General features: G+C 38.4%; 1 protein-coding gene across 3 annotated transcripts in view; it reads left to right on the top strand.

Annotated features, from left to right (window-relative positions):
- The window catches only part of RUNDC3B (RUN domain containing 3B), a 147025-nt gene that overhangs the window by 108174 nt on the left and 20331 nt on the right, over positions 1 to 18520 (top strand). For 2 of the 3 annotated variants that reach the window (XM_024738425.1, XM_024738426.1), the window contains one exon: positions 12807 to 12953. The exons of the other annotated variant lie outside the window; for it this stretch is intronic. In XM_024738425.1, coding sequence (XP_024594193.1) covers positions 12807 to 12953 — 147 coding nt within the window. The remainder of the gene's footprint in view (positions 1 to 12806; positions 12954 to 18520) is intronic. 3 annotated transcript variants of the gene reach the window in all.

The following is an 18520-nucleotide window of genomic DNA, read 5'->3' as shown; positions in this document are numbered from 1 at the left end:
GAAACCTTAGAGTTATTTTTAATCTCTTTAAGTTACTAGAGCAAAAAATAAAAAATTAAGGCCACTGGTGAGAATTAGACTATTGAGTTTAGAGGTTAAAGATTTATTTTCACATACCATGGCTACAGTCTCTGGCTAGGTTGTAAATTGGTGTCTTACAAGGTTCCTTTGTACAAAAACCATCACAAGAATACTTAATGGAAGAGTAAGATACATGCCTTCCAGAATGTTTACGATTTACTTCGTTATCAGAATCATATTTAAGGTGCAGATAATCTCTGGGCACCTTGAAACTATAGGGAGAGAGTGGACATTTTTTCCTTCCTGATATTTTTTTTACCAACAGTTAGGAAGGCCTGCAGTCAGAGTTGGGCACTGAAGTTCCCTTTGTTAATCCAGAGGAGATAAAAGTGGCCTTGAGAAGATTAAAATGTATAATGTATAAAGAAAAAGGTCAGAAAAGGAGCATTAAATAGAATATGAAGCATGAAGTATTTGCTTCTACATTATGTTGATTAGCTTTTCCTGGGTGATTTAAATAATTTGTCACTTAGCTTTTTGTATATTTCTCAACGGTTATCTGTATTGTTGAATTACTGTTAAAGTATGCTTTAATAATGTCTTTGAATACTCATAAAATCTGAACATCTTGTAGTTTTGGCAGTAGAGTGCACAGTGTGATATGGTAGAGGAGTATCCCAAAGCTTTCTTGCAAATCAGGACTGTGTTCAGATACTGGCTCTGTCCTTGCCTAATATGAGCTCAATCTTGATTAATATCTTGGAGCCTCTGTTTCCCTATTTGTAAAACTGAGATAATATTCACCTTGTGGATTATTATGAGTATTAAGTGGTATCATGTTTAACACAGGTAGGACAAAGAAGGTAGTCAAGATTATTAGCCTGTTTTGGCTTACAGAAACCTTAAGATCTCCTTGATAAATTCACTCGGATAAATAGTGAGTTTAAAATGCTTTACCTTATCATGCCCAGACAATGAATTTGGACTTGATTGTATTATTCCTGAGTATCGCTTTTGAGATCTAGTTTCTAAATGGTAGTTGGATTCATATTTATAATAATATTATGGATCCGTGATAGACCTTCAGATAGATGTTCTACTGTACAAAAGATTCTTTGTAAAACACTGATTGCAGACCTCAAGAATAGACAGCTTCAGAACAGTATGCAAAAGCTAAATTCTTTGTCATGATTAATACCAATAAAATGTGTAATAGGGAGTCTTTTATATTTAGTTGATGAAATTTTTCTATTCATGATTTGAAGAACAGGAATAGTAAAATGTCTTACAGGGCTCCCTAGAGAAGGGACTGAAGAGTCTAAATTGTAGAGTGAAGAATCATGCATTGCTAAAACTAAGCCATTGTTATAAGTTCAACAGCCAATTTGGTGTAGTTCGTGGTGAGTAGTGATGGTTTGATCTGTTGGCCTGCAAACCAGAAGCCAAGGATGCTATGGCATCCTGGTTCACAAATTTTAGGATGAGTGGTATGGATTCTAACAGGAGAATGCAGTGATGCCATCATAGCCCAGTTAGTAATGGACAGATCATGACAGTTGCTGGTCATATATATTTTTGGCAGGTAACAGTTATTAAAATATTAAATTACAATCATGCTAATATATATTACATACTCTATTATCCATATAAGAACAGAAAAGTCAAGAAAATGCATCCAGAAGAGAAAAAGGCCAGGTATCAGATAGGTAGAACCATTTCTATTGTATTTTCTTGGTATTAGGAAGAAATTATATATTACAACAGGAAAGGTGTACTTATTTGATATGAATGGCATTTCATTGCCTTTACAGTCCTTTTGTTAGATTAAAACTGCTGGCAGAGTCTCTTATATCTGAGCAGATGTCCTTGTATCTGGGCCAGGGGCCTACAACAGTTGGAACTGCCCTACAAATTTCATGGAGAAGTGACTCATTTTATTTGGCAAATGTTTTACATTGAGTACATGAAAAAGGGAAGCATCCCTAAATTACAATTTATAAATCAGACAATATCACTATTAACATATAAATATTGTTTTGTTTAGTTATTTCTGTTCTTTAGCATTTAACACTTATAAAATTATAATTAGCATTTAAATTCTGAAGCTATTATTATATTTTTAATTTTTTATTAAGAAATTTTCAAGGGACTTCCCTGGTGGCTCAGTGGTTAAGAATCCACCTGCCAATGCAGGGGACATGGGTTTGAGCCCTGGTCCGGGAAGATCCCACATGCGGCGGAGCAGCTAAGCCCCTGCACCACAACTACTGAGCCTGTGCTCTAGAGCCCGCAGGCCACAACTACAGAGCCCACGTGCCAAGAGCCCATGCTCTGCAACACGAGAAGCTACCACAATGAGAAGCACATGCACCACAACCAAGAGCAGCCCCCTCTCACTGAAGACCCAGTGCAGCCAAAAATAAATCAAAAATAACTAAATTTATAAAATAAAAAAAATTGTCAAGTATCCACAAAAGAAAGAATTGTAGAATAAACCCCTGATTGCCCGTCACCCAGATTGAACAGAATTTGTCACATTTGCTTTACTTGTCTTTTTTCTTTTTCACTTTTTGCTGAACGATTTTGAAGCAATCATGCCCTTTGATTCCTATGTACTTCATTGTACATCTGTAAAAACTATGGATACTTTCTCACATAATTTCATAATCACACCTGATAAAATTAGGGACAATTGTTTTTATCATGGAATGTGCTTTCATACCAAATTTCCGTAATTGTTTTAAAAGAAACTTTTTTGTAGTTGATCTTTTTCAAATCAGGATTCACTCATACTTTACGTATAGTTATGTCTCATAAGCCTCTTAATTTAGAACAGTTTTCCCCACTTTTACTTTTCCTGTCATTGTCTATTTGCAGACTTTTCCTGCACAACGTCCAGCATTCTGGATTAGTTCTTTGTGGTTTATTTACCTTGTTCTTATACGCCTATGCCTCCCAGTATGTAGCCATTAGCCACATGTCACTGTTGAGCACTTGAAATGTGGCTGGTCTGAGCTAAGATATGCTGTAAGTATAAAATCCACACCGGATAGTGTGAAATAAAGAATGTAAAATGTCTCATTAGTAACTTTCTATATTGACTACCTATTGAAATGATAATGTTTGGGATGTATTGGGTTAAATAAGTGCATCATTAAAATTAATTTCACCTGCTTTTTAAGGCAGCTACTAGAAAATTTTTAATTCCATATGTGACTTTTCTTAATTGGTGTTGGACACCTGTATTCTCTGTACTATATCCTCTCTTCTCAAAGTGGACTGGCTACATTTGCATCATCTGGGAGCAGATTCTCAGGCCCCTCCCCAGACCTGTTGAATCAGAATCTGTATTTAATAAGATCCTCAGGGGATTAATTGACACATTAAAGTTTGAGAAATCACTGCTTTGTACTGTTTATTCTGTAAAGTATATCCTCTTAACTCTGGATTAGTAGTTCTCAATCTTGGTTGCACATTTAGAATCCTTCAGGGAGCCTTTTAAAAGTATATTTTGAAAAACGAGGATGCCTGCCTGAGCCTTACCTCAAGAGATGTTGATTTAATTTGTCAAAGGTGGGACCCAGGCAAGTGTACAAGTGTTTAAAAAGCTTCCCAGGTGTTTCTGATGTCCAGTCAGCATTGAAAACCACTGCTCTGAGGTGCTGGGCTAAATTTGAGTTTAATTTTATGACAAGAATATTTTATAGGTAGTGCTCAGTACTTCATATTGGGAAGCAGACAAGTTGTCCCACTTTTATTGATCTTAAAATAGGACAGTGGATTTAGGTGGTTACAGCCTTATTTCTCCTTTGTGTAAGTTCTCATCAGCCTTTCATCTAATGGCTTGACCATGGATGAGCATTACTTGGAGCAGTTGATTCATCAGGATTTGTAAAATGGTGATTTCCTAATTGTTATTCACTCCATGCTTAAAAGCTAGAATCATCTATAAAGAACTTTTCCTTATCAGGGCTATTTGGTGGTTACCATGACAGTTCTTACAGGGTATTATTAATTTTCAAAGTAAGATGCTGATGTCCTACTTAGCTCCTAATGAAGTGAAGATTTTGCTTTGCTTTCTCTCTTTTGAGGTTATGAACTTGTTACATATAATCTCTTCTATAATGTGAATTAGCGCATACAAGGTTCATAAGTAAGGGGATGATGTTAGTATAGCAAAGAAATTGCCTTGATTCATAATTGATTTTTTCCTAGAGGTTAACATTTCTCAAAAAAGTAACACCAGCAGGGACTTACCTGGTGGGTAAGACTCCAAGCTCCCAACACAGCAGGCCGGGGTTCGATCCCTGGTCTGGGAGCTAGATCCTACATGCACGCTGCAACTAAGAGTCCACATGCCACAATTAAGAAGCCCGCAGTGTGCAACTAAAGATCCCGCACGCCACACCTAAGACCTGGCGCAGCCTAAATAAATAAATAAATAAAACACCAGCAGAATGCAGAATACACTACTACAGGCAAATACTGCAGGCCACCAACAGATGGCACTCTCTCACTGTACATAATACTCTCTCACCGTGCTTTCCTCTAGCTCAGTTGAGCTAGAACTTGGAGGTGCTTGTTCTGTAGTTGTCCTTGCCCCCAAGGCAAACCTCAGCCTCAGCAGCCTTGACCCTTCCTTGCACCCTCTTCCATCAAATGGCTTTTACTTTTTTGTTGTTGTTAAAGCTGTTGTCGTTGTAAAGTTATTGTAATATTTCTTTAATTAATAGGAATTTAACAAATATTTTAAATTGGGTTTGAAGTTTTATTAGGTTTGTCACAGTTTTTCTTAGTGTTGTAGTTGGAAAGTTGAATAGACTTTGAGTTGTCAGCCCCTAACCCTGTTCTCCCCATAAGGCCAGCTATTTTCAGGCCGTAATTGCAGAACGCTGTTTTGTTTTGTTTTGTTTCTGCACTATAGCAGAAATGCCTATATTCAGGGTATTTCTGTCCCATAAATTTTTCTTTTTGATCCTCAAATTGTCCTATCTTTGACTAATGGAAATGCCTTTATATTCATTCCTGTGTCCTTCTGACATGACACATTTGTCTTTGCTAATTTTCTTGCTTTCTGGTACAAGATATCCCAGGCTCATCTTCTATATTTCCTGTCCTGGAATCATCCATTCCTCTAAGGATCCAGGGTTTATCTTATATTTTAAAATGAGAGGGAAAAGGAAGCATTTGAGGGGATTCCGTGGTGATCCAGTGGTTAGGAGTCTGCGTTGGGGGCCTGGGTTCAGTCTCTGGCCAGGGAACTAAGATGCCACGAGCCACACAGCACAGCCAAAAAAAGAAAGAAAGAAAAGGAGGCATCTGAGTGTTTTTCGAGGTTCTAAATTACTCATTAGGGCTTCCCTGGTAGCGCAGTGGTTAAGAATCCGCCTGCCAATGCAGGGGACATGCGATCGAGCCCTGGTCCGGGAAGATCCCACATGCCACAGAGCAACTAAGCCCGTGCGCCACAACTACTGAGCCTGCGCTCTAGAGCCCACGAGCCACAACCACTGAGCCCACGCACCACAACTACTGAAGCCTGTGCACCTAGAGCCCATGCTCCGCAACAAGAGAGGCCACCACAATGAGAAGCCCGCGCGCCGCAACAAAGAGTAGACCCAGCTCGCCACAACTAGAGAAAGCCCACGCGCAGCAACAAAGACCCAGCACGGTCAAAAATAAATAAAATAATTTTTTAAAAAAATAAATTACTCATTAATGTTTCTTTCTTTTCAAAAGATACTGTCCAGTTAAGGTCTAAAGTGCAACCAGGATAAAATAAATAAGATACAAGGATGTAATTTATAGCACAGGGAATATAGCCAACATTTTATAATAATTTTAAGTGGAGTATAATTCATAAAATATCGAATAACTACGCTATATACTTGAAATTAGTATACTATTGTAAATCAGCTATACTTCAATTTTTTTTTAAGTGTAAACAAGGTTGAAAAGCATTTAAGAGACTTTGATTGGGGTTAACTTTTTGGGCAAGAATACTTCATAGGTAAATAATTTAAAATTTGGGGGAATGTGGCTCCTTTTTAGGCTGCTTCTTTCAAAATGTTTTATTTGAAGGGAAATAATTGTAAAGTGATACAAAGTGAGTCTTTATCCCATGGCTGTGTCTAAAATTAACAGAAAACAAAACACAAAGATTTATTTTTTAAAAATATTTATTTGGCTGCGTTGGGTCTTCATTGCGGCGTGCAGGCTTCTCTAGTTGCAGCGCTTGGGCTTCTCTAGTTGAGGCATGTAGGATCTTAGTTCCCAGCCAGGGATTGAACCCTCATCCCCTGCATTGGAAGGTGGATTCTTAACCACTGGACCACCAGGGAAGTCCCAAAGAAACTTTTATATTAAAATTATGAAGAAATTAGGATATTCACAAGCTATATGAGCATTTTCCAATTCTGGTAAACTTTAAATGAAGAAGAGTAGGGACCTCCCTGGTGGTCCAATGGTTAAGACTCCATGCTTCCACTGTAGGGGGCACAATTTTGATCCCTGGTCAGGGAACTAAGATCCCACATGCTGTGCGGCACAGCCAAAAAAAAAAAGTAACTCTCATTATTTCTTTTGGTGCTAAATTGCTTTTGTAACTTCTCTGGCCTTTATTCATTCATTTGACAAATAAATATTGAGAATGCCATGAAGAGCCAGGCCCTGTTCTAGGTGCCGGTGATTCAGGAGTGAATAAAACAAAGTCCCTGCCCTCATAGAGTTTACACTGAGCGGACGGCAGCCACCAACACCGACAGTAAACAAATAGTGCCTGAGTGGTGGTCATCTTCCTTTTCCAGGGTCGTCAAGAGAGGCTTGGAGGCCGTAACTCTCTTACCCTGTGTTCCTAGGAGAGTGAGGGGTGGAGTGTATCAACACCTGGTGTTCGGTGGCTTTCCCTTTCTGGAACTTCAGTGCTCTCTACCTCATTCTCATTATTCTCGTTATGCTTCTCAGTATTATGCTCATGAGCATAAAATTTTGCACTCCTGTAGTCCTGCTAGATTAGGTCCTTTGTTTTCATGAAGATTGTAGCCTAAGATTTTCTCAGTGTGCCCTGTCACAAATAGTACTGGACTATATCCTGAGAATTACAGTACATCAGGAAATAAATAGTAAGTGGAAAGTAACAAAGGTGTGCAGCAGGGGTGTTGGGCATTTGGTAGACTCACTCTCAGAACTTGTCTTGTAGCCATCAGCGTCCAATGTATTGACTTATCAAAATTGAAAATTGCCTCATGCCACGGACCTTTGGGATTACTTAGGAGTACGTGGAGTCACAGATATTAAATGCGAAGTGCCAAGGGCTATATGCCCTATGTATATCTAGAGGCTGAAAGTAAAGCTTCATCATGGGCATCAGCACAGCATCTGAGGTAGGTGGGAAAGGAGCAAAGTGAGGGAGAGAGGATAACCCTCAAGTTTGGAGACACAGGATAAAGAATCTAGTAAGTGAACAGAATAATATGGACAGCTTTGAATTGACTAAGCACTGCTCTCAAAATATAGAGAATGGGATTCTGCATCTTTTTTTTTTTAACATCTTTATTGGGGTATAATTGCTTTACAATGGTGTGTTAGTTTCTGCATTATAACAAAGTGAATCAGTTATACATATGGGATTCTACATCTTTTAAAAGAGCTTGTAAAGTAGCAGTAGACTTGAGCCTAATCTCTGAAAGGAAGGAAAGAGACCAAACTGTGGAAATTTCATCTTTTTGTCTTTCATTAAAATAATGAATGTAATATTGAGGGCTCAAAAGAATGTAAGATCTAGTTTTTGAAGCTAGGGTGCTCTGGCTGAAACCCTCACCTTAAATACCATCTTCAGCTAAAGACAAAAGAGGGTAGGATGTTGGAAGTAGTGGTTTGGGACTTCAGAGTGGAGGGATGAAATTTACATGGAGATGAGAAAGTAAATGTTTGGTAAACAAATGTTTGCTTGACCATGCAAAGATAGTGAGACGCAGAGTAGACTCTGATCTCTCCCATACCACACCTAGCCCATATTCTTTGAAGGTGTCTTTGGTGATAGCTCTATTCCTGGAACCAGACCCATTATCTAAATTCTTTAGGTAGCTAAGGGGATGGTAAAAATAAAGACTTCTGAGTCTTCTTTTTCTTAAAAACAATCATTCTAAATTAATTCTTATGCCAAAGACATGTATTTTGGGGTGGCAAACATTGCTCCCTTGCAGAGTTAATATCCAAAATATTTAAGGAACTCGTACAACTCAATAGGAACAAACAAACCAATTAAAAAATGAGCAAAAGACTTGAATAGACATTTCTCCAAAGAAGACATACAGATGACCAACAGGTACATGGAAAGATGCTCAACTTCGCTAATCATCAGGGAAATGCAAATTACAATTACAATGAGATATTACCTCACACCTGTGAGAATTTCTATTAGCAGAAAGATGATAGATGATGAGTGTTCGCAAGGATGTAGAAAAAAGGGAATCCTTGGACAATGTTGTGAGAATGTAAATTGGTGCAGCCTCTTTGGAAAACAGTATGGAGCTTCCTCAGAAAATTAATAGAACTATCGTATGATCCATCAATCCCACTTCTGAGTATTTATCCAGAGGAAGGGAAGTTAGGATTGTTGTCAAACCCAAGTTCATGTGCCCCACGCACAGTGAGGCCAAACAAACTGAAAAGTTGGAGTTTGGAGCAGAGAAAGGTTTATTGATCGAAAAGGGTGCTGAAAAGATGGGGAGACAAAGGTTTGTCTCAGATCCATCTTACCAGCTGGCCAGGGCATAACGTTTTTAAAGGCAACATTTGGGATGAGGGTTGCAGGGGACTTGACTTTTTTCTGACTGGTTAGTGGTGAGGTAACCGGGTGGTGTTTCAGGAATCTTAATCATCAGCCTTCTTGTTCCAACCAGTCTGGGGTCCCCGTGCTTGTGTCCAGCCTGTAGTCACCATCCTCCACCTGGGTGGGGGGGCGGGGTCTTAGTTCCTACAGAACAGCTCAAAGATATGTGTCAGATTGTTTTGTATATGCCTCGAGGAGGAATTCAGACTGTTTTATCACTGAGCTCTTGTTTCTCAACTGCTTTTCCTTTGTTTCTGCATTCCCTCACTTCCCTAATTAACAACTGCTTGAATCTCTTCTTTGGAACTCAGGGAAGGCCTAGGAGACAAAGCCTTTTTCTACAAACAAGAAACTGGGGACAAGGAAAGCCTTTTGTACCCAGGAGGACCCCTCAGGGTCCTACTCTATTTCAGAATCTTGAAGAGATATCTGCATTGTTATGTTAGTTTCAGCATTATTAACAGTAGCCAAGAGGTAGAGGTAACTTAAGCATCCATGTGTCCATGGATGAATGGATGAAGAATATGTGATATATATATAAAGACCCTGTGTCTGTATACACACATAGAGGCACAATGGATGATAATTCAGCCTTAAAAATGAAGGAAATCCTGTCATTCATGACAACATGGATGACATTATGCTAAGTGAAACAGACTAGATGCAGAAAGACCAATACTGCACCATCCCACTTATATGTGGACTCTGAAATAGTCAAATTCAGAGAAACAGAATAGAATGATTGTTACCAGGGCCTGGAGAGAGGGGAAGTTGGGGAGATATGGTTCAGAAGTACAAAGTTTCAGTTATGCAAGATGAATAAATTCTGGAGATCTAATGTATAACAATGTGACTATAGTTAACAATATTGTATACTTGAAATTTTCTGAGAGGGTAGATAAGTGTTCTCATCACACAAAAAAAGAGCTTAACTATGTGAGGTGTTGGATGTGTCAGTTAGCTTGAGTGTGGTTATTATTTCACATTGTATATCAAATCGTCAAGTTGTACACTTTAAATGTATACATTTTAAATTGTCAGTTATACCTCAGTAAAGCTGGGGAGGAAAAGATTGAATTATTTGTGTGTGTGTGTGTGTGTGTGTGTGTGCGTGGCCAAATTCCTACATAATTCCTACTGAGAATCTAAAGAGAAAATAGCTGACTGTCTCCCAGTTTAGAGGTAGATACTACAGGAAAGTTCTTAAAATTAGCTGGAATACGTATATGATTTCTACTTTCTTAGTAAATTAAACAATTTCCCCTTAGTGTATTTTTCTGTAGAATTATTACCTTAATGAGAGAATGTTAAATTGACTTATAGACATAAGCGACAAGTAGTATCTATCTCATATGGAACGATTTAGTTTTTAGATTAGCTCAGTAATATTAGCATTGGTTACAGTTTTAATTAGTTAAATGCTAATTATCACATAGTTTCACCTTTAATTGCCCCTGATTTTGCACTATGAAATAACAGTAATTGTTGAGTAATTTAAGATGAACCTATTTTTAAGCTTGGCCAAATGAGAAATTTCCTCATTCTTCGTATATTAACATCAGTTGGATTACCGTTGAGTAGGTCTTGAAGTTAACTTGGTACGTTTTGCTTGTTCTAAGGTAAGTAATGGGATTCTTTGATTGCAAGCAGTCGCAACCAACTCTTAAAGCACAAATGGAATTCATTAGATTGATATCAATAACTCATGGAATGGATAAGATACTGGGAAAGTAGGCCTGGAGAGAGGTAGGCTGAGCTACTTCAGAGGGTTGGGAAGTAGGAACATCAGGAATCTCTCTTTGCTGGTACATTTTGGTCAGGACCTCACTGCTAGAATAAATAAACTGCTTCGTCTGTTTATCACTCTAAATGGACTCAGGTCAAGATTCAAAATTCAGGGATGGGGTTTTCAACCTAACTTAATTCACTTGCCTGCCCCCTAGTGTACTGGAGTGGTGAGAGAAAAGGCCTGCCTTACACAGCATCCTCCAGGAGGCTTTACTTTTCATAATAGCAAGGCAAGTGCCAGGATTTACTGTGTCCACATTCCTCACAAACAGTGGAACACAGATGTGGCATGGATGGAAACTAGGCCTATTCAATACGCTGAGATGTCTTATCTCCTGTTTCAGAGGACCAGGCAGCTTCCCATAGAAAAAGGCAGTACCTTAATTCGTCATAGGGCAAAAATTCTCCACAGGCAAATAGTGTGTAAGAACTCTTGTGAAACTTCAGTTCCTTTTTCCATTTTATATGCTGTAAGACTTTTCGCTTTCCAGAAAGAATATATTCTGAAGTGGAAAATCGTTCATTTACTTATCATTGAGTTCTACCAATGGCGTTTCCTCAGATGCACATTTGCCTTTCTTCCGTTCTGCTCTGAATATTTCCTGTAGGCCAGTTATGACATTGGAATTGAGTTCTCCAGTGACATTCACTGGGAACCCTAAAGAGGGAATATGTGAAAGAGAGAAATCTAGTAAGAGAACCCAAAATAATGGTAGTTTATTATAATAGATTCTCTGGCCAGTAATCCCCATTTCTGCTTTATACTATTTTTCTGTCAATCTTAGAAGATTTCCAATCACTCTTTACTGTTTTCATAAAAACCGATGTTAAATTACCTTAAAAGCCTTTTAAAATTTTTTCATTCCTTTTCTAGTGAAATGAAATCGTTGGACCTAGCCTGAAGGAATACCTTGACGGGAGACATTCTCACTGATTTCTGCCTATTTCACTTCTAGTATTCCATTGTAAGAGAGAATCTAGTGTTGACATCAGATAATGTTTCTTTATGGACATAGTGGAGCAAATATTTATAAATGCACACAGATATTCTATAAAATAAGAAATATTTGTATGGAGCTTGCTAGAGACATTAAAAAAACGGGATTATTCCATTAGAATCATGGTTAATAGCCAGAGGTGTTGTGCGGCTGATTTTCTCCAGTGTAGGAGTGTCTTGCTAGCGCACCACTGACCCTCTGCCACCCACAACAAGTCTATGGTCTCTGAAAGTTAGTGGCAGGCACGTTTTACTTCCTGCTTCTGAGCTGGTGGGTCAGGACCTTGGAACGCTAAAGTCATGGACTCCTGTTTGAGAATGCAGGTTGCCTAGGTGGTATTTTAAGGCATTTTAGAGGTAGAATAAGAGCTTTCCAACAAGAATTATGCTTTTAAACGAACTACCAGTTCAAATGTTGAATTAGTCTTGTGACAGTTGGTTTGTGAAATTGAAATCTTGTGAGAAAGCTAGTTCTTTTGCAACTTGTTACTGACAAGTAACAGCTCTACAAAAATGGAAGTACACCATGAGTTGTTATAATGGCTTCGTTCTGTGGTTGAAATATTTCCAGTGGATTATATTGTTCAATGTAATTGTCACTGATATAATTATGTTCATGAAGATTTATTAGTAGTCACTTTTATCAAAGACAATTACAGGAACCTCATGGATTTTTTATTTTATATTTTTCTGTATTAGTTTTATTTTTATTCATTTTAATTGTTTTTGTTTGTTTACTGAGTTAAATTACTTCAACAGATTGTGAATTTTGAAGCTAGAGAATCATACACGTGGACTCTTTACTCTCTTTTATATTTTAACTGGCGTCTGATCACCTGTAACTCTAAGATATCACCATTGTTTTTTAGTTAAGATGTAAAATGCATCTTGAGTCCCTTAGTCCTTAAGTAATATCTCTGGGGAAAAGATAAGAAGTCTGAATTTCACAGTTAGTGATTTATTGTAGCAGTAGAGAAAGAATGAAAAACACATATTGCAGGAGACGAAACAGTCATAGCCCTAACTAGCCTTCCTGTAGTTCTGGTCACATTCTGTTAACATACCATTTTAAAAAGGTGAATTTGGGGGCCTAAGTTGATACCATTAGGTTCCTGTGCCAATGCAGAACAGTGAAGACAAAAGCACTCACCATCTTAATATTCACAGGACTGTGCTAAAGAATAATGATTTAAGATCAAGACAAGAGTTAACTGCCCACCTCACCAACCAGTGGCCTTCCCCAGGAGCTCTGGATGTCAATGCTGTTGCCTTGGATACGTTGCTTTACCGAAAACACAATAAACAGTGGTATGAGTAAGTGTGATACTTTTTTTTTCCAACTAATTACGAACTTAGTTGTACCAAACACATGGCTATCCACTCTGGTTTCTCATTCTTCTCTCTGAATTCGTTATTAGCTTAGAGCAAAAGTAGGATTTAAGACTATTGTGGCTTAGTAAGGTTAGATTAAGGCAGTGAATGTGGTAATGTTATGAAGCCAAGGCACCCTGGAGAAGTAAAAAAAATTTGAGAAATCCACCAGCTACCTACTTCTCCTCTAGTTAATCTTCAGGCAGTCCTTCAGTGAAATCTGTGAGCCTGTATTTTATGAGCCATCTATTTTTTTTTTTTTTTGGCGTCACGCAGGCCTCTCACTCTTGTGGCCTCTCCCGTTGCGGAGCACAGGCTCCGGACGCGCAGGCTCAGCGGCCATGGTTCATGGGCCCAGCCGCTACACAGCATGTGGGATCTTCCCGGACCGGGGCACGAACCCGTGTCCCCTGCATTGGCAGGCGGACTGTCAACCACTGCGCCACCAAGGAAGCCCGAGCCATCTATTTTTTAATTGTAGCTTTGGTGTTTGTGTTAGGACTAATTTTCATGCTTGTTATAAAACATAAAATTCCATCTCATGAAAGGGTAGAAAGAAATTTACTTGTTCTTGATGGGTCTGGAAGACTTTTGTTCATTTTCAGTAAATCTAATATTGGGGGGATATTGAAGATATAATCACTCCACCTATAGGCCACAAGATCCTTCTCCTGTTTCTTTGTCCCAATGTTCAGGACTATTTCGTTTCTTCATGGTTTCCCAGTGTTGAGAGAGCAGCAAAATTTTAGGATCTCTTTCTTTAGGTAGTCTCATTTTGGAATGTGTAAATTGTATTACCTTCTTTTGGCTTTTAGCCATTTCCCGTCATGGTAATTTTTTTTTCAATATCTTTATTTTCCTATATGTCTTCAGTTAATTTTCTGATTATTTTCCCTGCTCTCCCTGCAACTCCTTCTGTTCTTTCCCTTCCCTTCCTCCCTTTCTTCTTTTGTCCCTCCTTCCTCTCCTTCCCTCTCTTCTCTTCTCCCTCTTTTTCTCTCTCTGTTTTTCTCTCCGCTTTTCTTTTAGAGCCCTTGCTTTAAATTTCACTGGTAGAGCAACACACTTCTTTCCCTGCTTCATAGGGTGCCTTTCACTAGGTAATTAGTAGCCAGACTGTTTCTACAAGGAATGTTTTAGCATACACATAATTTCTGCCTGCTTTGCTCTGTGATTTTTTTCATTTGTCAGAGGTAGAACTCAAATTTTACCTGTTGTTGTTTAAAAAAAATTGCTAGAGGCTTTAATGTTTGTTTCACTGATTGTTAGAGATACCTAGGGAAACATGAGCCAGTTATTTACAGAAGGAATCAGTGGAACTCTCTGCAGCATCTCCTGCACCGCACTTAGTATGATTCAAGGTGTTGACTGGACCTTTCATGGATTGGAACTGGATTCCCCTTACATCCTTAAGAAAGTCATAAATAACTGGAATATATCTTATTATCCTAGTATATAGTTTTATCTTTCTGTGACATTTTGAATGAATGGAAGAATGAATATTAGTTATTCGTATTTCTGATTTATAATTGAAAAACTGAACTTATAGCAATACTTGGTAGACCTATCTATGTATAACATAAGATACTCCAGCTTTTTTAACTGCAAAAATAATATTATATCCTGACAAGTTAAAAGACTAATAACTATGTCTTTTTATTGCAATACCTACCTGGTCACTTTAGACAGTGGGAGGTAAAATATTTTAGCCAAAAGACATGTATGTACCACTGCCTGCCCCCATAGAGCTACCTATTGAGGAACCAATAAGGACATCTAAGTGGAAGATTTATTTCCAGATTACCTTTGCATGCAGTAATAGTGACTTTTTTACAGAACATTGTAGCAGCAACAAAAGTTATTGCAGTCTCAGAAAAGAATGCAGTGAAACTGCCTGTTTGTCTGTTTAGAATGGATCTACATTTTATACCTCTTGACTCACTTACTCCATTAGTTTAAGAAGGGGCACCCTTTCCTTCCCAGCATCATCCTTTAATCTAACCTGCCCTCGGATGTTGGTATTGCTTTTCTGTGGCCCTATCGCCAAATTGATATCCCTGAACAAAAAGTATGCACGAGGGGCTAGTTCCGAGATCCCTGGACCTACAGTTTAAAGTCAGGACTTAAAAGTATCTCTGCTGCTTCCTTGCTGTGTAACACTAAGCATCACTTCCTCTCTCTCTCTCTTTTTAAAATATATTTATTTATTTGTGACTGCGTTGGGTCTTCATTGCTGCACCCAGGCTTTCTATGGTTGCGGCAAGCAGGGGCTACTCTTCGTTGCGGTGTGCAGGCTTCTCATTGCGGTGGCTTCTCTTGTTGCGGGGCACAGGCTCTAGGTGCGCGGACTTCAGTAGTTGTGGCACGTGGGCTCCATAGTTGTGGCTTGCAGGCTCTAGAGCGCAGGCTCAGTAGTTGTGGCTTGCGGGCTTAGCTGCTCCACAGCGTGTGGGATCTTCCTGGACTCGAACCTGGACTCCAGGGCTCAAACCCGTATCCTCTGCATTGGCAGGCAATTCTTAACCACTGTGCCACCAGGGAAGTCTCACTTCCTCGTCTTCCCTTCTGTTTCTGCACATGTATTATTGGAGGGTAATGCCTATTTAAACAGAATTGTAAGAGTCATATGAGGTAATAAATTGCCTGAAACCTAATCATTTCCTGGTAAATCTTTATTTATTTATAGCCTATATAATCTTTTTTGGTTTATACTCTCACATAACCTTGTATCTTTCATGTTTCATAACCTTGTATCTTTCTTTCATCTTTCACTCACCCAACATCCCAAGCTCTACTTTCTTAGAGAGCTTGTAAAACCCTATATAAAATTAAAATGACCAGCAAATCCCCAATTTTTCAAAATACGTAATACCAACTTTTTCATGTAAAAATGGAGACTTCGGATTTTCAGAACAGAGTAGTGCTGTATAAATCATGTTTGAAACAAATCATAGCTTTTCATCAGGATCCAGTTTTTGCTCTCTTCAAATTTATAATATAAGCCAGAGCTCTCGAACTGACTTGGTAACTAATTCCTCTTCATTTGACCAATATCTTAAATAAGTCCAACACATGTTTCTGAGAGACTGCACATTATGGAGGAGGTAGCCAAAGCCTCTTTAGTAAGGAGTACTAGCTCTCTTGATAATATGGAGAAAGAAACTGGCCCTATAATGAGTCATTATAATTTTCTGCTAAGAGTATGGGATGTCTATAGTTATTTCTCTGGGGGCTCTGGAAATTTATTCGCCCAGTTGGCTTTGAGAAGAAAGGGAGTGCACTGTTTGTTAACGAATTTCATGGATTTGTTGACATTTTTTTTGTTGTTGTTGTTGACATTTCTTAAAATGAGCCAGATAACTTGGCTATGGTCACCTGGTCATGGAAGGATCCCTTTCACAATAGATCTTAAATTTATTTCCATTTAATATACTGTTTCTAAAACTTTAAAAATGTCATTTCCAGTTTATTTCTTTATGATTTAGACCTGGCAAGATTAGTTATGATGGATTTTACTATATCTTTTCCTTTATTTCAAACATAGGAATATCATGTTTGATATGATAGCATTATAGGCTCACTGTAAAAGCTCAACAATAAATAAATATGTAAAGCACACTCCCAAACACACATAGAGCAATTGATTCTTTTTTGTCTCCAATAAGTTCTGTTTTAATATGTATCTTTTTATGTAAAGTCTAGGTCACATGAGCTTGTTAGATATTTGTTATATAATCTTGTTAGATTATCCGTTACATAGCCTTGTTAGATTATTGCCTAACCCATCATTCCCATCCCAAAAGATGAGATTCATTGTCACTTTCTTGCGGTACACGGGCCTCTCACTGTTGTGGCCTCTCCTGTTGCGGAGCACAGGCTCCGGACGCACAGGCTCAGCGGCCATGGCTCACGGGCCCAACCGCTCCGCGGCATGTGGGATCTTCCCGGACCGGGGCACGAACCCGTGTCCCCTGCATCGGCAGGCGGACTCTCAACCACTGCGCCACCAGCGAAGCCCTACTTAAGCTTATTTTAGTCTTCTAAATTTATCATTGTCTTCCAGTTTGGCTATTATTCACAAAATTATTAAGAATTATGAGCCTTTATGTGCCCTTTATGATCTATCGTTTAGGCCTACTTAATGACTCCGATGCATCAGATATAATAACTTTAGGTGTATTAGAGGTTCTCCTTCCCTTGTGTGTCTTTCCAGTCTTTTTAGAGTAGGACTCCCTAAAGCACTGAGGCTGTAGAAATCTCTTTAAATAAGTTTTGCATTGACCTGACTCACATGTATCCTTTCAAGCTCCCTTGCATCCTTCCATTTTGTAGCAAATTGAGACTATAGATGTTCTGCTCCAGCAAATGCTTAGTTTGTTCCTTTAACATACTTCTGTGAAAATCAAACCAAGAATAAAAGGAGTGGTATATTTCTGTTTCCACACACAGTCATGTGCCTCTGTGTATACAGTGCTCATTATTTGTTTCTATCTTGTACATGTGGATAGTTTCTTCTTCTATCTCTCTGTTGCCCAATGACTACCAGATAATGTGAATTATCATTGACATCAGTATGTCTACTGGCCGAGTAAGTAATGTACATTATCCATATCATTGCATCTGCATTGATATGAAGTATAAAACTGTAGAAAATTTTACTTATAATTGAATTCAGCCCTGTTGCTCAGTTTCCTTTTAATTTACCTTTGGTACCCAGTTCTATGTATATAAGTCTAAACTTGAATGATTTTATTTTTTTGGCTACAACGCGCAGCTTGTGGGACCTTAGTTCCCTGACCAGGGATCAAACCCATGCCCCCTGCAGTGGAAGCGCAGAGTCTTAACTGCTGGACGAAGGCCTGAATTTGAGTGGTTTTAAAATGCTTATATAGTAAGATATTGAATGCGGTGGATTTTATTATATCCCAAGTGCTCATGACAATTCCTACAAGTTTAATTTAAATTATATTTAACAATGTAATGGCATAGATTAAACTGCAAACTTTTATATAGTCATAATGCATGACTCTTACTATCTTGGGTACTTATTTTGATTAAACTCTTGCCGTTTAAAAAATTATACTCTGTGAGAAACAGAGACATAGATGTAGAGAACAAACGTATGGACACCAAGGCGGGTAAGGGGGCTGGTGGTGGTGGTGGGATGAACTGGGAGATTGGGATTGACATGTATACACTAATATGTATAAAATAGATAACTAATAAGAACCTGCTGTATAAAAAAATAAATAAAATAAAATTTAAAAAAAATGTATAACCCCCACCAACACATTAAAAAAAAAAGAAATTATACCCTGAGAAATAGGAACAGACGGTTAACTGGTTTGACATATCTGGTGGGTTACACTTAAATCTTTCAGTGTGTTTTTAGTGAGTCTAGAATTCTAAGATAGGACTTAGTGATGACCTTTTAAAGACAGAACTCCCATAGACAGATAGTTTGCTCCATGACAACAAAACGTTTATCAGATGGAGCTGCCGGTCGCATT

Source organism: Neophocaena asiaeorientalis, unplaced genomic scaffold, assembly GCF_003031525.2.
Source record: "Neophocaena asiaeorientalis asiaeorientalis breed wild unplaced genomic scaffold, Neophocaena_asiaeorientalis_V1.1 scaffold89, whole genome shotgun sequence".
In the NCBI taxonomy this organism is placed as follows: domain Eukaryota; kingdom Metazoa; phylum Chordata; class Mammalia; order Artiodactyla; family Phocoenidae; genus Neophocaena; species Neophocaena asiaeorientalis.
The sequence above is the reverse complement of the archived record's forward strand: the minus strand, read 5'-3'. Positions and strand labels throughout refer to the sequence as shown.